The sequence below is a fragment of the Apus apus genome, chromosome 18, assembly GCF_020740795.1.
Source record: "Apus apus isolate bApuApu2 chromosome 18, bApuApu2.pri.cur, whole genome shotgun sequence".
NCBI classification, from domain to species: domain Eukaryota; kingdom Metazoa; phylum Chordata; class Aves; order Apodiformes; family Apodidae; genus Apus; species Apus apus.
In genome coordinates this window covers 10,405,036-10,426,163 of record NC_067299.1, presented here as the reverse complement: position 1 = coordinate 10,426,163, position 21,128 = coordinate 10,405,036, and the positions used below count along the sequence as shown (strand labels likewise).

Here is a 21,128-nt window from a genome sequence, read left to right as displayed (position 1 = left end):
TCCTGGCCACTGGCACCCCGGGGCTGGGAAGGGTGGCAGCACTGAGGGTCATCTTCCTCCTGAAGGGAACACTTTGCAGGCCAATGTGGAAAATCCTTTGTTAGCTATTGTTTTGAGTTTTGCTATCACCTTGTGTCTTGGGAAAGCAGAGCTATAGGCTTAAACCCTCCTATTTTACATACGAAGTTAGCTATTTTTAGTCCAAATGTGATTTTTTTATCTCATTGTCTCTCTCCATTTAACTCTGTTGCTTTGACAGAATGAAACACCTTCTACAAAAATAAACTTGGGCTCCTTGTGCCCGAGGCAGATCTAGGCAGTTATCTCCTCTTTGGGATTACACACGAATTCTTCATTATAAGCTGCATTATTTGCAGCAGTTTCTGCAGTGCTGGGAAATTATGGTTTTCTTTCTCTTTTCAGTCCTAGCTCTGAGCTTCAAGGCACAGATCTGATATTAAGGAACTGCAGTCAGCACAAAGCAGGATTTTCTAATAAAGTAAAAACATAAAAGGAAGGGTGATCTTGGCTTGATTAAAGAAAAAACACAAAAGAAAGGGTGATCTTGGCTTGACTGATGCCACTTCATTTGCATCTGCCCACTAGCAGTACTTTGGTTAATTAATATGTATTTTATGCCTGTAGATACATATGAAATAATGGGTTTATTATTGAAGCTTTAGGTATAAATTTATTCAATTAACAGGTGAGCTTACTTCCTGGTGCATTCTCCCAGTATTTTCCATGCAAATAAGACATAACTCTCTAAAAGGTGGTGACACATGACAAAATCCAAGAAGGATGCACTTGTATTTTAAAGCTAGCTGAGTGAACTAGCTCGTAAAATGGAAGAATTGTTTGGAGAGGGCAAGGCTGGGATGAAAAACACCTTCTTCCAGTGAGAAATATTCTTTTAAAAGTATTAACCCTTATGGCTCAGGTTCAGCTCTGGAGGCCTCAATCCAGAAATGCACTTAAGAAGCACTGACATTTAAGCTGGAGCAATAGCACCCCAGAAATTAAGACTGCCCAGGTCTTTGAAAGTTAAGTGCTCTGCTGGATCACAGCCTGGGGAGTCAAAGGTGGAATTTCATTTTCTTCTCTGATCTGCCCCACCAGCTTCCTGCACTGGCTGCTTCCAACCAGCTCAGGGAGGGACTGGATGAGGGACTGGATGCTGAAAATATTGCAAAACCCTGGGTGCAGAAAAAAACAACTTTTGTTCCATGGAATCTAATACCTTAGTGGCTGAGATTTTAGGCAAAGCCAAGGAAGTTGTTTGCTCAAGCACCTGAATTCTAACAGCATTTGAGGCTGGGATCTGGCTGGCAGCTCAAGAGCAGTGCAGGAGGCTGCTGAGACAGCCCACGGGACAGAGGTCAAGCTGCAACACTTCCCCTTGCCCTGGGATTCCTGGGAAAACCTAGAAGCCAAGGAGAGGAATGAAAACTGTGCAGTGTTACTGAGGTTAACTACCCCTTATGGATTACAGAAGTGGTGCATCATGGTGATTAGATCATCTGTCAGCTAATAGTCCTGCCATGCACAGTGCCTGCCCTGCAGGAAGGCAGAACGTTGCTGTCACTGCTGTGAGTGTGTTCACCTCGCAGGGAGCTCTGACTCCAAAGGCTGATGCAAATGAGTCACCACCTGTGCAGCCTCCATCGTGTCTCACAAGGACACACTAGACTGAAGGATAAATGCACTGGGAAACATAAATCACACCTAGTTATTTCCACTGGTATTCTCATGATGCCCAGGGTGAGGCTCAAGTGGCATCACATCAAGGGGCACGTCCTCAGAGCCAGGCTCTTGCCAGTCACAGAACCAAAGAGATTTTCCAGGATGGCTGAAGATGACAAATGATGAGTTCCCACTGATTTTTGCTGGGAATTTTGTCCTCTTCATCACACTGTAACAGTCACTCAAGTCTGTCAATACCGAAGAAGCCGTGGAAGTGAGCCAGCTATCCTGAGAAGACAGAACAAGCTGATACTACTTACATCAGCCATGAGAACTGGCTGAGTCCAGAAACACCAACACCTTTTCTAAACACATGAGGCAATTCAATTCCTACCCCAATCACATTTCGTGTACATGAAAGTGATCAGAACATGGTAAATCAAGCAAAGAGAGCTCAAGTCCACAGGACTTGCTTAGATCAAAGCAAACCATGGGCTGGACACAGTACAACGTGCCAGAGGCAGGGATCCAGATCCTCCAGGGCCTTCTGCAAGGCCTCAGAGCTGGGCATGACTGTGTACCAGGTGTTAACATCCTTATTAAGTGTTAACATCCTTATAAGTGTTTACAGCTGCTTTGTACTGCATGCTGGAGCTCGTGATAGCACAAGAGCAAATGATGCCCAGCAACAGGGAAAAGCAAAAGGTCAGGAGGCAGGTGGGTGGTGCACAAACATGCAGGACTGATTTTCTTGGAGGAACGAGTGAGTGTAACATGGCACAACCAGTCAAACCTGGCCATAACCTCACATAAAAGAATAAAAGAATGAGCTGTAAAGACATCCCAAAGAGTAGGATACAGGTCTCAGGAGGATTCCCATGTTCAAGGAGTCAAGGAGGAGACACAGGGTCCTCCAGAAAAACTAGGATGCTTGACAGACACATACATGGGGCAGGTTAGAAAGGGCTTCCTTGATGTGGGAGAGAAGCTGGCCTTGCCACAGGGCAGGGACAATATTTGGTCATCAATTCTATTATTGTTACTAATTTTTCTGGTGACTCAGCAGAGGCAGGATGGAGCCAGGCAGGGGAGTGCAGGTGGTCTCTGTTTCTTGCCACCAGGCTGGCAGCTGCCTTCGAACCACGCTTGGTATTGGTGAGGAGCTCAGGTGAAAAAGAAATCAGGCCTGAACTGTTCTCAGAGTCGGGGCTGCAACTGCAGCAGGGGCTCCTGGAAAACAGGGCTTTCCTTGGTGAAAATGAAGAGGCTTGACCTGGAGAGAGGATGACTGCAAAACCCTACACTGAACACACTAAAGGCTGGTTGGGAATTTCTAACTGCAAGCTTTTGGGTAGAAAATCACAGGGGTGTAACAGCACTGATTACATTTTCACCAGGAACAATCCTCAAGCGTAGGAGAAATCTATAGTCAATGAAGAGAGAGTCCAGTCCCTGAGCAGGGCTGTCTTGGTTTGGCTTAAACAAGGACAAGGGGATACAAGGTCAGTGATGAGAAGACAGGACTGCTCCAAGGTCTGAGGCCCTGCCTGGGTCTCCAGAGATCTGAGAGAGGGATAAACCCCACTTTGTGGCTCTGGATGAAGTGGGGAAGAGACCAGAGTGTCCCACAGCCCCAGAGAGTGCATCACAAGTTATTCTTCTCCTAAGAAAGGACAGAAGAGAAGACAAAAAAGCCAACCTTGCCTTTCTAGCCATGATGAACAGGGAGCTTTCTGAAAGCTTTATGTATACAATGGGATGAGAATAAACCTCATTCCTTGTCTCAGTTTATTATGAGCTTCATTTCTTGATGAGTAATGTCGTGTCAAATTTTTTCTTGGCATTTCCCAAGTGTGCTCTTAGTAAGAAGACAAAGTTCAGTTTGGCTGGGAGTTGGTTTTTAGGAAGACACAAGCCTGTTTTCTGTTTCAGAGGGTGATTTATATCCCAGACATTGTAGGCACATGCACAGAGCAAATGTGCTGCTGCTCACCTTGCACAGTGATGAGTGGAAGGAGAAAGCGAATTTCAGAGAATTATTGTTTCAGACACCCAGAAATACTGTAAAGGACAGTTGTCCTCCAGGGAGTGATGCTACAACACCGGCTTTCAGAGGGTCTGACTTGGCTACATCTCAGCAATTCCTGACCAAATTGCAGCTGCTGGAGAGCCAGGGTGGCCCTGGCTCATACATCATCCCCACATTAACGAGTGCTCAGTGCTGGGAATGTGACCGTGGCTCAGGCAACGAGGGATGAGAAGGGATGTCCCAGGGCTGCTGCCACTCAGCAGGACCCAGAGGGCTAATATGGAAGCAAACCAACGTGCCTCGTGGAACAGAGGGGAGTATGTTAGCTGAAATGATATGGGAATCCTTTTTCAGCTGCTCATCCCCGTTGCTGCTGTTTAAGAGGACTTCAGTAACTTATCTCCCTGCAAGAACATGGAGGGGGAGAGCCAAAGCGTGGCTGTGCCCAGCGTGCTGGCATCCTCCCTGCCAGCTCCTTCACCTGCCTATGCTGAGTGTCAGCACAACAAACCTCTGGCCCTCACAGTCCTTAAAATTCCTGCTGATGTACCCCAAATATGCAGCTTGGACCCCAGATTTCAGTGTGCCCCAACACGCTGCTCCAGCCAGCCAAGAAATGTCTCCTGCAACAGGAAAGTCTCTTTGAGTCTTCCCACAACAGCAAGGACTGGCTGGAGGAGACACATCAGATGGCACCACAGGGACCTCTGGGCTTGGAGAATGAAAATAAACTGTCATCTGAGCACCAAGGCCAGAACTGCCAAGACAACCTGAATCCACCCAGCAAATACCTGCCCTCAGGCCCAGAAGGGCACAAGCATTGGAGCAGACCAGGCAGCAGGTGCCACGTTTCAGCCCAACAGCCAGAACACAAAACATGGATGGTGAAGCACCCTGAGCTCCCACCCCAACCCCACGCCTACTTGGGTTCAGGCATTTCCACATAAAGTATTGAGGAAACATCACCAGGAATGGCTGCGTTCCCAAGCAGCAAGCAGGAATAATGCAGAGACTTGGGGTGTCTTGTCTGCCACATCTTTCTCCACAGAGGGTGGAAAGCTGAAAGCCCAGGAGAAGGTAAAGGGCTTGTGGAACAGGAGTGATGTGCAAGAAACACAGTGTGTGATAGGGAAAAATCAACCTGTCTTGGGGATATTGGAGGTGTCTTTGACACCCACAGCCTGGATGGGCACAGGGGTGTGAGCACCCACACTTGAGGAGCCCCTGGAGCAACCTCACCACGGAAAGTCACTGCAGTCCAAATCCCATCACAGTGGGAACAGCCCTATTCAGCAGGAGCAGCAGGGTTAGACCAAACACAGATGAGCACTGCAGAACCTCCCTCAGGATTTAGGCTCCATTTTCTAAGCTCCACTGGTGAAAAGCATAACTAACCAAACTTTGCTAAGTCTTCATGAACCTGCATGGCCACCTGCCCTTGCTCTCCACAGGCCCTTTATCTTTGGAGATGCTGCTGCTCTCCACATTTGGCTGTCTCCACCCAGGCTTGGGCCCAGGGTGGACTCTGACTATGCTCTGGGGCATCAACCCAATGTCTAGTAGATCCCCAGCCCCCGCTTGCCAGAGACACACACTGATCCTGTGAAAAACTAGTAAAAAAGAGTTTCCAGTATATGTGTATATATATATATATATGGCATGACTGAGCCTTACCATGGATTTCTTCACCCACCACTGAGTCTCAGCTGCATCACACGGCCTGTTGCACGGGAAGAGTTCTCATCTTTCCCAGCAAAGATGATCAGTGTCTTCTCAGCAGAAAAACCAACTTGTCAGTAAAAACACTAGAATCCAGTGGGGTGAAAATAGCCATCCCTTCCCCTGCCTCTCCCTGTCCCTGTCTGTCAGTGGGTAACAGGCAGGGAGGACAACTCATTTGCTATCAAGAGGAAAGAAAGAGACAGGAGCTCTGTGGCTGCCTCCCTGCAGCCTCCTCCCCAGCTGGGAGGGCAGAGCTGCTGCCCAGCTCCCAGCCCTGCCTGGTCAGCAAACAATCAAAATATGGCTCCATTTCCATGCAGGGGGCTGTGATGAAAAGCATTTTACCAGTTTGGAAAATGACACTGGAGCTTCTTATAAAGCATCTTCAAGCACCTACAGTAAATACTGAGCTGACAACTCAAGCACCAAACATAGGGTCTGAATTCATACTTGTACTGATTCCTGCTCTTAAAATAAATTGGCAGTGATTGGATATTGTTCAGTGGTGGAAATATTTCTTCCAACTACACAACAATCACTCAGAAAAGCAAAATTTACTTCTCTAACAGATTTACAGGCACAAATAAACAGACTGTGGCTGTACATGGAGAGAATGCATTACTGGTGTATCACTATTTCTAAAGCTTTATTTCTAAGACCTTTTCCAAAGTCACTCCTGCTCTGCCTCTTATTTTGTTCCAAGTTCACTTGATTTTTATTTGGAAACAGCCTTACACCCCAATTTCTAAGTGGATTTCAGTGCCTGAATGATAAAATACTTTTCAAAAGCTGGTCTTGAGTTCATATTGTTGGCAAGTCTGGGATGGGGGGGAGTTGTTGCTTTGTTGTTTGGGGTTTTTTTGATGTTTCCTAAACCACAGGAGTCTCTGGGGCCTTGGCAAGCCCGAGGTAGCTCTGTGGGCATCAAACTCACTGCTGCTATGTATCTCCACGCTACAGGGAGGCTTTTTGTACCTGGAGATAGAGGAGGGAGATGTGACCCATCCCCTGCAGCTTTGTCCTGCAGATCAGGCTGGGCCAACTGTAACTCCAACATCTGTGAAGTAAAACTTCTTCCAGGTTTTGGTGGTTCCCCTGTTACTTTTACCAAGATTTAGCCCCCAGCTTTTCAACTAGGGTCTTGAGCTAGCTCCAAGATCTCTCTCCCTGACAGGTGTCCCCAGAATTTCGTCCCATTCCCCTCCTGCCAACAGGAGCATCTCCCACCGCTGGCACTGACTTCTGCATCAGACCAGCTTTGTGAAGATGGACATGTCTCAGTATAAATTCTCAGAAATGTCAAAAGAGTGGAGATTGGAACAGCACACACTTCCCAGGTAATCAAATGATATCTGGGAATCCTACCCCAAAGCCTTCAACTAGGCCAAGATGTTTTTCTCTCCTTTCTTACAACCAATGCACTGTTACCTCCTGCAACCAAGCACAGAGCAAAGCTTGGGAGGCATCTCACAGCAAACCTGAGCTGTGCTCCTCAAAGTCCTCCCTGCAGAAGCTTGGGCTGATTCCCACACTTCCCAAAAAAACCCCACCCCTCTCTGCCACATGTGTCACTTCATGATTAATGCAGTCTCAGCAAAGCTGGGCACAGACTAGGGGAAAAAACCCCACTGCCCATCAGGAGAAACTTAATTCAACCCTAAGTACTGCATCTCAGAGAACCTTCACAAGCCTAATAAAGCCTTATGAATAAATTACACGCTTTTCAGCTTCCTATTTTTCTAAGTGATCAAAAAAAACCCTGACAATGCCTCATCCCAGCTCTCACACATCCCACCGGAGGACGTGACCGTCACCAGAGGAACGTTGCAATTCACACCCAGGCACTGATGGGACAGGCTGGTTAAGAAGGGATTTCAGGTGCTGCCCACCAACAGCTCTCCCTGCCTGCACCCAGACTTTCACGTATTCATCAGAGGAACTGAGAGAGAGACATTTGAAGAAAATCAAACCCCAAGCCCCGGCAACACCACATTTTGAACGACAGCAGAAACACACCCAGCAGAGTCCAAACGTGACACCGGGTATTAGATGTTGGGTTGGGTTGACATTATAAAAATAAACCCTAACCAGGGATATTTTTACATTTTGATGACAGGCACTAACTATTTAGATCCTAGGCTCACGCCAGTAGAAACATCACCAAATATCCATCCCACAGTGATTTTTACATGCTCCCCATCATGCTCATGTCTATCACCCTCCATTTTAGAGATGTGCACAACGTTATATAAAGACACAGGGGATCCACACTGGAGCCCCTGGTCCCAGCTGGGCCAGGAAAGCCAGCCTGTGCTGCTGTATATCTTGTAGAAAAAGAGAGGAAAAAAAATCAAGCCATCTTTCTCCCAGCCCTGCTCTGCCTTCCTTCCCCTGCTCCCCCCCAGCACCCCTTGGGGGGGATTTTCTGCCTCCCGTAGGGCTGGACACAGGCTGCCCACCCCTCACCTCAGACATGACACAGCCACAGATGCCAAAAGAACCCTCACTGTATTCCTCTCAAAAAAAAAAGTGATAACCATCATTTTATGGAAAATCATTGAATCGTAGAGTCAAAGAATGTCTTGGGTTGGAAGGGACCTATAAAGATGATCTAGTCCAACCCTTCTACAATGAACAGGGACATCTCCAACTAGACCAGGTTGCTCAGAACCCCATCAAGCCTCACCTTGAATGTCTCCAGGGATGGGGCCTCCACCACCTCTCTAGGCAAAGTGATCCAGTGCTTCACCACCCTGATATGAGATAACTTTTTCCTAAAGTCTAACCTAACCCCACCCTTCTCTAGCTTAAAGCCATTACCCCTTGTCCCATCATGACATGCTCTTGTGAACAGCTCTTCCCCAGCCTTCTCACAGGCCCCTTTCAGGCATTGGAAAGTGGCTGTGAGGTCCCCTGGGGTCTTCTCTTCTTAAGGCAGAACAACCACGTATGCAGGAAGAGAAGGACTTGATTTGCTGAATGCAAAGAGTCAAGCTGCCTCTACCACCTAAATATACCTATTTGATGGCTTTCCTGTGGGTTTTTTTGCCTGACACTTTCAACATTTCAGCACATGAATAATCAAACTCATGTAAACAAAACAAGCTCCTTCATGGATGAAACACACGCAGGAGATTTGTACCATTAAAATGCTATTTAAGCTATTTTAAGGGTTTCTGAACACGTGAAGGGTACACTGGCATGGTACCCTCTGGGAGAGGATCAATGTCACTGCCAGTGCAATGAGGTTGGTTACGTGCTGCAGCAGCTGCAGGATGACAGTTGACTTATTGAAGAATATCCTCAGTGCCCTGGTTGGACCTGTTTGATTTTCCAAGCTCCCTATTCCTGGCCCTTCCAGCACTCAAAGGTCTATGGTGGAGCAGATACCCACCTGCAGCCTGTGGAGGACCCCATACCAGAGTGGGTGAATGCCCAAAGGAGGTTGAAGCCCTGGGTGTCCTTCTGACAGGACCTGTGGACCCATGGAGAGAGGACCCACACTGGAGCAGTTTGTTCCTGCAGCCTGTGGAAGGGACCCATGGAGCAGCTCATAAAGAACTGCAGCCCATGAGAAGGACTCATGTCAGAGAAGTTCTTGGAGGACTGTCTCCCATGGAGGGACCCCACACTGGAGCAGGGGAAGAGTGTGAAGAGTCCTCACCTGAGGAGGAGGGAGTGACAGAGATGATGTGTGATGGATTGTCCACAACCCCCTGTGCTGCTGGGGAGGAAGAGGTAGAGAAACTGAGAGTGAAATTGAGCATGGGAAGAAGGGAGGATTGGGAAAAGGTGTTTAAAGATTTGGGTTTATTTCTTATTATCCTACTCTGATTTGATAGGCAATAAATTAAATTAACTTTCCCAAAGTTTGAGTCTGTTTTGTCCATGAAGGCAACTGCTGAGCGTCCTTATCTCCACCCATGAGCTTTTCCTTATATTACCCCTCCAGCTGAGGAGGGGAGTGATGGAGCAGCTTTGGTGGGTACCTGGCCTCCAGCCAGGGTCAACCCACCACACAGCACCAGAAATCTGGTCTGTTAAGCTTGGATGACAAATTTGGGGAACAAAATCTGGGATATTAAGAGGACATGCTGTGCTTTTCCTCTGGAAAATAGTTTTAAAAGATCCAACCCAAACTTCAGACCATTTCATGTTCCTCGTAAAAAGTAGCTCAAGTCAGTCATTAAACCTCAAAGGGATCCCTGAATTGTGCTTTTCCTAATGAATTCAATAATTGATTTTTACTAAACCAATAAGGTTTGGGATGGATCAGCTAATCAGCATTCTCAGTTAATTGCTTTCTCCAAGTGACAATTTGTACAAATGATACCATCAAAGTAGTAATAATAACCTTATTGATTAAATTAATCTTTAAGAGACAACTCAGATAAGTTTAATTAGCAATGCATGACAGAAGCACAAAATATCCTGCAAACAATCTTGTAACTAACCCACCTCAGACTTAGAAATCCTGGCAACAGTCACACAGTTGGTTTTGGCATCTTTATTCCAACAGACACGTCTAATTTTATGGAGCTTCTTCAGGGAATGTCTGTGACTAACCAGGAAAACCCATGAAACCCTCCCTGCAGAGACAGGCAGCAGAAGCAGTCTTCCCACTTAGTCACACAGTCACTAAAAGCCAGTGCCACAGTTTTAAAATAAGCTCAACATTTTTAACAGAAGGAGCAGAGATGGTCAGAGAAGCCTCCGTGACAAGATTCCGACGCGGGGACGCAGAGCAGCGTCCACCCTGTCAAGCTGTGGAAACTGGACACCAAGTGTATAAAATCAGAGCAGAAGCTCGTTCAGTGCAGCAAAGGGTTCAGAGATTTGGCTCCAACCTTGTTCAGAGAGAGCAGGGTATTCTTTTTGGACCTGGGTCAGGGGCCACAGCACCCACCTGCTCCCCAGGATGGGCAGGGGGAGCCTGGAGCGAGACCTGCTCTCCTGATTCCTACAGCAGGACTGAGACCAGGTATGAGATGTCTCCACATGCCCCAGGCTCCAGCAGTTTCACCAGCAGCACCTGGGAGTGAGGAGGAGATTCCCACCAGCAGTTTGTGCTGGGGGAGTTACTAATGCAGGACCAGATCAAATGTCTGGGCCTTGTGGCTGCAAACACAGTGAGAGCTGGAGCTTCTGTGATTCAATCCAAGGCACGGCTGGGAATGTGGGGGAAAAGCACATTGAAAACCTCTCCATTGAAATATCAGCCTCAACTGCCCTGCTTAGCAAACACTTCTCCACTCACTGCCAAGAAAAGGGGAAACAGCCTCAATTCTGCCTCGGGAAGTGAAGTAGTGGGCACCAGGGACAGGGGAAGTGAACAAGCACAACCTTCTGGAGACACTTCAGTGTGATGAAGGAAAACACAATCATTTGGAGCACACCATGTTCCCCATGTCAGGGCCAGAGCTGCCCTGCCAGCACAACAGGATTTTGCCCAGCGCAGAAATATGCTTAGTGGCTTTATTATTATTATTATTTAAGCAACTCAAGGGTGCTTCCCAGCTCACACAGGAGAGCAGCAAGCCCAGGGCTACCTTGGTGAATGCATCTAAAGGGGTTTGCTTTCTTTTCAGTGGCTCAGGCAGGAACTTCTCTCCTTTAGCTAACTCAGTTCAGCAACTGGAAAACACACATAGGTGCAGCACAGCTTAATTTAGAATATTTGAAGCATATTAATAAAACCAGACTGTTGTATATGTCCTTGGTTCTTTCTAGGTTAGAACAGCCTGACCTCCTCAATTTTTTATCTAATTTTGTTCTTCAGATTACTTGCATTTCATTTGCCACAACAGAGGTGGTTTGTGCTTTCTGCCTGAAACACTGTAATTTTTCCCTGTCCTTCTTGTAGCCTCAATGAGTTTCATGTCTCGTTTTTGTTCTTTGCATGGTTTTGGTAATACAAGACTATGATGTTTAAAAAAATGCCACAAGATTCTCAGAAAGATGCTAATGAAACCAGTATCAAAAAGAAAAATACCACTTTCTGTATTTCTTTTCATCCAATAATCAGTGAACCAGACAAGGAACCACCTAGTTACTTTCCCAGCCACCTATCAAGCAAAACAGCAGAACACCCACAAAAAGCCTGAGAATTTTCTATTCAATTTGACCCTTTATATGATTTTATTACAAAACAGTCCCACATGACTGGTAATAGGGTATGGCTGCTGCAGACCCAGCCATGGCAGGCTCTGAACATCAGGGTCATCAGAAACAGACCCATCCAGCTGAGACCTGGAATCTGCTTGAATCCACCAAAAGATGCTGTTTCCTTGCACATACAACCAGTCTTGGATAAACTGTTTATAAACTATTTATAGCTAAAATAGCCACACCAGCTCCAGGACTCTCCATAAGAGCCACCTGACCTGCAAACACAACAGCCAACATGTATTGAATGGGACTGATGTGCTGTTGGTTGCTCAGGAAGACACTTGCCCAAAGACTGATCTCTAGAGCTCAAGAATCTCTGAAAATATACTCTACCCATAGTCTTACAAAGTGGATTTCCTAAGTATTTTATTCTCAAAACCATCAATATTTTTAAAACTTTGACCAGAACACACAGCATATGAGTGTGCAAACAGCAGGGAAACATATGGGTTGGAAATGCAAGCTTGGGAAAGTCACTTGGGGAAGAGAGGAAGTATTTTTTCTCAAAAGGATGTTTCTAAGATAGCCTTTCTTAAAAGAAAAGTTCAGTATCTGAAACAGAAGACAATATATGCTCATCATTTGTCCCTGAGACACCCGTATTATTTTTCCAGTTAAGAAGCCAATCTTCCATGAAATCCCCCAAAAACCTAACAGATGGGTTGAATTACTAATTGTGGCAAGACAGTTCCACAATGATAGTATTAAGAAATCCCCAAAGCAAACAAATAAGGAGAGCCACCAGAGAAGCTTGGTTTAGAGCAGGATCTCTCTAGACCCAAGCAGTGATGATGAGCAGGAGCTGGTGCCTTTGGAGAAGGCACATTTCAATGTGGCATATTTCAAGCCTTTCATTTCTGTTCCCCTGTTTAAGTGAGATGATTGCTCCCTGTAGCCCATAATAGATTTCCTAAGTTTCTTCTGATTTGCCAGCAAAGCAAAGATCCTCTGGTAAATCTATGAACTGAACAATGATTTTTCATTCTTACCACAGCAGAGTCAATTCAATTTTCCAGTTAGAAGTCTCCAGCCTCTCCCTGTCAGCCTGTTAACGTCCAAATGCTGTTTTCCAAAACAGGCCTGGAGGAATCTCTGTAGGTTTTGCCATCCCAAGTTGCTTCCGAACATTGAATTCATGGCTTATGAATCACTTCACTGTGTGTAAACACTTGAATCACTGAGTCACATCTAATATTGCACACAGCAATCAAGGGATGTTGCCGCGGTGGGTTCCGTAACGCTGCTGTCTGCGCAGGTGCAGGAGGCAGCTCGAAAAACATGGCTCTTGGTGCTGCACTCTAAAAAGCAGGTTTTACTTCTCTCTGAATGCCTGTAAAATATTCTTGGGCTTTGTGTCTTCTTGAGATGCTCACAAGAGCCCCACCAGCCTCCCTGAGGCCATTCACTGAAGCCACCCGTAGCTTAGAGCAGCAGTGTGAGGTGTGACAGTGTGACCAGGGCCTCTACAGCTCACAGGTCATTTCATCTCAGCAGCTTTTTACATCAGGGCAGACAGACAAGCACTCAGGAAAGAAAAAAACTGCCTCACCCCTAAAAGCAAGTCATTTTCCCCCTTAAATTAAAACCATAGAATTGTTCTGGTTGGTAACAACCTTTAAGATCATCGAGTCCAACCATTAAGCCAATGCTACCTAGTCTGGTGCTAAACCATGTCCCTCAGCACCACATCTACACATCTCTTTAACACCTCCAGGAATGGTGATTCAACCACCTCCCTGGGCAGCCTGTGCCAGTGTTTACTAACCCTTCCAGTGAAGAAGTTTCTTCTCATATACAATCTAAACCTCCCCTGGCACAACTTGAGGCCATGTCCTCTTGTCCTCTCACTTGTAACAGGGGAGAAGACCCCACCCAACACACTCCACCCTCCTTTCAGGGAGTTGTAGGGAGCAAGAAGGTCTGTCCCCAGCCTCCTTTTCTCCAGAAATGCTGTAACACATCAACACTTGGCTCCCCTGAAGCATTCTGACAACTGCTTTTGTTAACTTGTTCAAGTGTTGCTTTGGGTTCCTGCAGTACTGGTAGGTGCAATTTTTCTCATCAATGTGTCACTGACCTTGATGCCAAGCTCTATGTTCTCCCCTCCATACACATCCATTCCAGGATCAAGGAGCCCAATCTCTCCAAAGAACTTTCTGTTCACAACAAATGAGCAACCAATCATCGCCGGTGTCCTGTACAGGAAGAAAACCAACAGAAATGCACAGTTATTGACATCTTCCAATTTTAATGGACCAAGGGCTAATGTCTACAAAGCCATCTCTGAGACCTTGCAGCAATGAATGAGATTTGTGCCTTTGAAGACATTATTTTACCACTGCAATGAAATTGTCCAAAATGCAACTTCATTTCATCATCTATAGACCAGAGAAAAAGTTCTCCTAGGATTAAATTACTCAAAAGCATTCAGGTCTTGGTTCCATCATAAACACCTTGGTGTGTCAAAGGGCAACAGCACCAATTCTTTAGGTCTACATTCCCCATCCATGCAGGAAATAGAAAATAATAGAATCATGGAATTGTTTTGGTTGGAAAAGACCTTTAAGACCCTTAACCCAGCCCTGCCAAGGCCACCCCTGCCCCATGTCCCTCAGCACCACATCTGCAGGGCTTGGAAACCCCTCCAGGGATGGGGACTCCACCCCTGCCCTGGGCAGCCTGGGCCAGGGCCTGACAACCCTTTCTGTGAAGAAATTTTTCCTAATATCCAGCCTAAAACTCCCCTGGTGCAACATGAGGCCTTGTGAGAGAAAACCTACACTTGCCTCTCTCCAACCTCCTACATATATATATATATTGCATTGATGGTTATATATATTGGCAAATGGGTATGTATATATAATAATGGCATTTCCTTTCTCTTTCTTCTGGCATGTCTAGTAACAGAGTGGCCTTCAGACCAGACACTACTTTTTATGGTATCTTGTGAAACGAAGTTTCCAATTGGGATCTTTACATTATATTATGAAGTCATCACCAACAAGCTCAACTGCAAAGCTGCAGAAGCAAATCCTTTAAAGACCCAAGACAACTGTTTACAGAAACATCTGCTGTGTCATTTGCCCACTCCCACCACTCTCAGTTCCACCACCAGCTACAGGGCTCTGGGTTAGAGATGAAGTTGTCACGTTCCTCCTGCAAAACCTCCTGCCCTCCAGCTAACAGTGCTGCTCCACTCCACCTCTGCAAGAGCAGCCAAGCACAGTGCCCAGCCAGGGAAAATAACAGAGAAAAATGAGAGTGGTACTAACAACACTGACATCAACAGAACAGCAGAAAGATTGAGGAACAACTCGGTGTCAGGGGTTAATTTATGGTAACTATGCAGTTTCCAGGATGTAGGAGCTGGTGTGTTCACCAATGGCTGCCACGTGCACACACACCACCTCTCCCTGATCACCTTGCAAAGCTCTGCACCAGATCTCCATCTGATACAGCCACCTCGAGATGAGGATGTTGCTCTGATTTGTGCAAGCTGGTATCATGTTTGGGGCTATTTTTTGAGTGCTTAAGCACTTGTGACCCTCTGCATAAAATGACACTTTGCCACAGAGCAGGGCACTGAATAAAACCGTCTCATTATGCGCCGGCTGCTCAGGGCTGCACTGATCTCTTGTGGTTGTGGGATGCAGAAAGTTTGCCTCCTGGGATATTTTCTGAACTAAAATAGAAATATGAAAACAGTTCTTCACTTCAGCTTGCTTCAATCTGAATCCATCCTGTAGAGAGAAAAATTTTAAAAAAGGATCCACCTTAGAGGGATCAGCAGGGAAGAGACAATGAATTTTACAGCTAAGCCATGCCAAGGCACTGCCAGTCTCTGCTCTTGTGGGGAGCTACGGGACCCCCCTCCTGCCCACCTTCAGCTCAAAGCTCCAAGCATGGGGAAGCTCCACCCTGCGGGATGGGATGAGGGTCAATCATCTCTGAAGCTCCTCACTTGGGCCAGGGGACACTCGTCTTGTGCCGCCTGGGGAAGACTTGCAGGGCGTAACACCAATGGCAGCCCACCTATGTGGAAATCTCACACCTCGTAGAAACGTCAGTTCTCCAGAGGGAACTTGATCTTGAAGTAGAAATGGGACAATGGGATCATGCATTTTAATGGCAGCCCCAAAGTCCTGGCTCAAAGCACATTTCCAGCGTGCCCAGGCTGTGAGGCACGTCTGAGGCTACAGCCTGCAGAGGAAGAATGGGCATTCAAATATACCCAGTCATGGCTCACAGCTAGCAAGGATCAGGCCCAAACAGCCTCTCCATCCACACCACACAAACTGCTGGTTTCTGCCAGAGGAGCACCTGGAGACCCCAACATGCCCCAGGCAGCTGCAGGGCTCAAGAATCCCCAGGGATCCCCCAGCTCAGCTCCCTGCACAGCAGCCAAATTCATCCTCGTGAAACCCCGAGCTCCTTGGGTGAAGAGTTCCAGCCACTTCAGTATTATTATTTATAGATATTTTAATACTTTTAATAGACTGCTAGAACAGCTGAATGCTGCTGCCATATTAAATTAGTTCAAATTTGAATCCATCAGAGGGTTTTTTCCAATTATTTCTTCCCTGACATCCCTCCAATAAGTGGTGTAATGTTTCATGGTTTGCTGCCACTCTAGTACTTAGGATTTCAATTCTACTGCCTTCTTTGTAGCAAGTTAACTGCCATTAGCAGAAACAATTCTTTCTGAAATTATAACCACCTCACGGATGTCAAATCTAATAGTTCCATTATCCTAGATTACCTCCTGGAATGAAATAGAAGGGTAAGTTGCTCATATTTTACAGGGAAGAGAAACAACCCAGAGTTCATCTGCTCCATAGGGTATAGGTGTTGGGGAGCCCAGGCACCTTTGACTTCTCCAGTCAAAAACCTGTGAGGTCTGCTAAAGGCACTCAGAAATCAGCTAAATCCAGAAAAAAATCCATGTGAAAATGCCAAGCAAAAGAAACCACATTTCTGATCTGGATCTCTGGGAATTCACCACCAGGCAAGCAAAGTTTCCTGAACTGGAAGCCACTCAACAGTTGTGCACAGGAGATGTGCCCCCCAAGAAAAAGCTTTTTTCATTATTATTTTGCCACATGACTTCACTTTGATAAGCCACAGAGGCACTGCTCTTTTCCAAAATGCTCTCGGAAGCAGCCTGATTGGGATTTAGTGACTTTCACTTTCAATTTTTCCTTCTCCTCCTCTGTTTTCAACACACCCAAGTGGGAAGCGTGCCAAGCAGCCCTCCCCAGCCCCTCTGAGGACCCTCAGGCAATACAAATTAAGTGCCACATTCTTCCTTGTAACATTGCCTCCATATGATACAAATGAGGAACCAAGCAGTGCTCAACAATTTAAATAAAAACACCATTTGATTTTGTAGCAAATCCTTCAGAAAGGTGGATGTTTACAATAACAGCCAGCCCATCCACAATGAAATAACAGCCTGCAGACAAAGAGCTGATAAAGCCTCTTATTCCCCTGCCCCTTAATTAAATGCATTAACAGTTAGTTTTTAAAAATCATAGGGCTCAGCTCAGCTAAATGCATTTCTATTTGTCCCCATAGCTATTCTTTCTCTAATGAGAAAGGAAAAGCAGAATTTGGCAGAAAAGGATGAACAGAGATGTTCAGTAGAATTACTGGGTTTGTACCTAGAAATCCACCCTGTTAGTTCCTTGCCATTATTTTGGTTAGCTCCTTCATAATATAAGTGATGAAAGGTCAAGAAGAGCAGCTTTTATGAAATATCCTCAGCATGAATCTCTAAAATAAAGATGAAGAAGATACAGGGAAAAACGTTTATCCCAGTCTATTAAGTTACTTTAATGGTCTTCCTTTCTTTAGTGCAAGTTACCATCTAATGATTAAAAAGTCTCAAGTAGATTGCTTCTTCCATTCAAGGAAATTAATTTTCCCACACAATTGGATTTTGCTTCCAATTTTATACTTTCTAAAGAGCAAGGTACAAAATATGTAGAAAAAAGATATTAAAAAAAGAATTAGTGGTTGTACCACCGAGCCCAGGAAGGCTGAGAATGTCCTTCAAGAACTGCTGGGGTGTCCAGCTGCCACCAAGCTGCTGCTGTGTCCAATAAACTTCAATGGTGGGGCTGTCCTACCTTCAACAACTCAACCCCACTGCTCCAAGAGACACAGCATCACACAGAACACATCTGGGATGGTTCTTTACCTGCCCAGGAAGGTGTTACTTACCCCACTCCCTCATTTGCCATTCCTATTTTAACACACCAAACTCAAGGAGATTGTCTTTCATTTTGAGACTTCAGAATTGTCCAAAACAAGCACAGTTTCCCACTTCTGCTGCCCATCTGCACCTCTGCATTTCACACAGGGGTCACTGGTGGGTGCCAGCATCTCAGCAGGAAGTTCTGGGAGACTTGGAGCTTTAGGGTCTAAGTTTACCAAATTTAAAACATGCCAAAAATTTCAGGTCAATTATCAAATTTGGTCAAATAAAATGTATGGATTTAAATACTGGCCTACCCAGTATTTCCCAAACTATACCAGGGCAAGGGAGAAGAGCACCTTGATTTTTACACAGCACTATGATAAATAAACCACTTGGTTTTCTTTTGGCCATAGATGAAACTAAGGACCCAATTTGCAAACAGAAGGAATTGTCAGTGCCACCACCTTTTGGCTCCTGCATTCATGGATCAGCAAACACCACAGGATAAATAAAAACCAGGATGTGTGACACAGATTTATAGCAAGAAGAATTAAATACAAACACGTGGCATTAAGGATTGACCCCTCTGGTCGTAAAAGAGGATTAATCAGATCCTGCCCCATGGGCAGCAGATCTCCACGAGGTAGATCTGTGCTGGGAACAAGCTCTGTGTGGCCCTGGGGCTTGGGAACTGCTCAGAGCCCTCGGGCAGGTCCAGCTCACTGCAGACCACACACAGGGCCCAGCCTGAGGGCAGCAGGATGACCCTGGAATGGCCAAGGGACAGTGTCTCCATTGAGTGCTCCAAGCGCCACCATCCCTGGGCAATGTCTGCTCTCATGGGGATCTGCAGTCAGTCTTACTGCAAAGCTGCAGTGGAAACCTCTGGTCCTTCAGGTGCTGGGGACAGAGAAATGGAAGGGAGAGAGGAACCAAATGAATGAGGAATTAATTAGAAATCAAGAAGACCATTTTTCAGTTGCATTTGGCTTGGGAACCATTCACATCCTTCGGAACTGCTCTGTGGAGCCTGACCTGGCTCTTGGGGCTCATGGAGTGGTGAGGCTGTGACAGGGCAGGTTCCAGCAGACCCCAGAGGTGGAAAGCAACCCCATTCTCCTCTGAACTGAGATGACACCAGGGCAGGACAACTCCGTACAGGGCCAGGCAGAGCGAACCAGAGGTCCAAAACAAACCTGGCCCTGCTTGGCCTGTCATCTTTGTCAGCCTGTCCAGCCTGTCTGTCATCTTTGTCAGCCCAACCCCACGCCCAGGTTTGCTCCCCTTCCCCTGTCCTCAGAGAGGGCTCAGTCACACACAGGAGGCACCAGCGAGGATGAGGAAGAGGATGAGGTGGCACTGCCTGGCACCAGGTCTCCTTCCGTGAGCTCCTCAACTGCAATGGCAAAGGCATGGTGCCCCATCTCACCCCTCACCCCACCCCGGCTTCTCCCGAGAGGAACCATGAAGGCAGACAGCACCTGGGGGCGTGTTGTGGAGCAGTACTTGCTTTAAAAGTGAACTTCAGAGCGTTACCTGGAGACGCGTGCGGCGCTGGGAGGGTGTCTGAGCGCCAGGGCAGCTGCAGGGAGCAGCTCCCAGCAGCGCGCGGCGTGAGGGCAGGATGCTGATGGCAACAGCCTGAAAACTAATGTCACACATGGAGCACCTCTCCAAAGGAGAAGCACGTATTGCTTCTGCCTCCTGCAGTGGGGCATCTCCATGCAGATGCGGAGTCGTGCAGGAGCCCCACTCTCAGCTTCCCTTCACTGCCTGCCTAATGGCTTGGGCAGATAAAAGCTGGGTGTCTTTCATGAGGATGCAATAAAATTTCTAGGAAGGAAAGGCACTTCAGCCCCCAGCAGTGTACCTTGCTTAATATTATCCCCAGGATGGTATCTGCAATCGTTGTTTCTTGAATAATTCTAGCTTCCCTGCCCCAGTGACCTTGGTTAATTGTCTGTTTCGGATGGGTATATTTTCCCACTGCTGCTAAGTACTAGAGAATCTGCAAAACAAATTAAATATAAGTGATACCACATAAAAGAGATACTAGATTGAATGTTTTTTGGTGTTTTTTTTTCTGAATTTACTGGAGATTAATACGACTTACACATTTTATGGTGCAGAAGCTGTGAAAACTATGTCTTTTTCCAAATACCTATTATGTCTACCCATGTCTGTGACCTTGCTCAAGATAGATTTGACTTTGTAGCTGTTGTACACCTGCCCAGCTTTCCATGTCAAGAAGAGACTCTCTCTGGGACCTCAGGCTTAACTTCTTTGTACCTCTGTCTCCTCATCCGTCAGATGAGTATAATACCTAGATGCTCTTGAGAAGAAGAATTTCAAAATCACTTCAGTGACTTCAACCTTGGAGCTGCTGATTTAACCCACAATACTGTTTTGTATGCCAGACTCTCCCCAGTTCGAGTCATCTGTGGTAAGAAAAGCACTAGCAGTTAACAACAAGGAATCACACACACAATTTGCTGTTTCTTGCCTTGCTTTAAGCCACCAGCAGCAATGCAAACTGTGCACACATCCTCACGGTGCCCATGGTGTGCTGAGATACTGCACCAGCCTAAAGCAGACTCCTACTCACACATCCAACCTTCAGGACTCTAACTCCATTGTAAAATTTGCCCTCCAGGATAAAAACTGCTGACAAGGTCATTGCCTAAAAGTATTTTCCTTTCTTTATATTCTAGAAAACCAAAGAATGTCCCAGCACTCAACATCACCAGGTGCCTGAGCACCCACTTCCATGGTCCCGTTTTCTTTGGCAGGAGCTTTTTTGCAGACTTGTGTTGTTCCAGGCTGCCAAAATGCTCCTGTGCAGCTAGTAATAACCCCCAGCTCTATGTATTTTGTCAGCTGAAGCAAAACTCCAGGCCCAAAGACCTCCATTACGTGGATCAGAGCTTACCCCATTTCTGCAGCCACTTGCAAGGAGAAGACACATGGCAAGTGCCCAACAGCCATCCCCAGCAAAGGACACCAACCTTGAGGAACTCTCCAGACCAAGAGCCATAAGATGGGAGCAAGCCTTGCTCAAGGGCACAGAATATGCAGAAGGTGTTTTGGGCCATTCTCCACAGTTCACCCCAGCCCTGGCAACAGTGCAAGGTGGTAACTCCCATGGCCCTGGTCCTGCTCTCAGTGAGTAAAGAGGGGAGCCACCCTGCATTGCAGTGCTTGAGGTGTGCAGCTCCAAGGCTAAAAATCAAAACTCAGTGCACAAGAGCTGAAGAAGTCACCTTGGAGAAAGTAAATTTGCTAATTACCTTTCCAGTGGGACTCAAGTCTCTGTTCAGGAATAGTTTT

The 21,128-nt window shown here is 46.4% G+C and overlaps 1 protein-coding gene across 2 annotated transcripts in view; it reads right to left on the bottom strand.

Moving 5' to 3' along the window:
- GALNT17 (polypeptide N-acetylgalactosaminyltransferase 17) overlaps positions 1 to 21,128 on the bottom strand; it is a 209,747-nt gene that overhangs the window by 65,398 nt on the left and 123,221 nt on the right. For both annotated transcript variants that reach the window (XM_051636190.1, XM_051636189.1), the window contains exon 6: positions 13,680 to 13,797. In XM_051636190.1, coding sequence (XP_051492150.1) covers positions 13,680 to 13,797 — 118 coding nt within the window. The remainder of the gene's footprint in view (positions 1 to 13,679; positions 13,798 to 21,128) is intronic.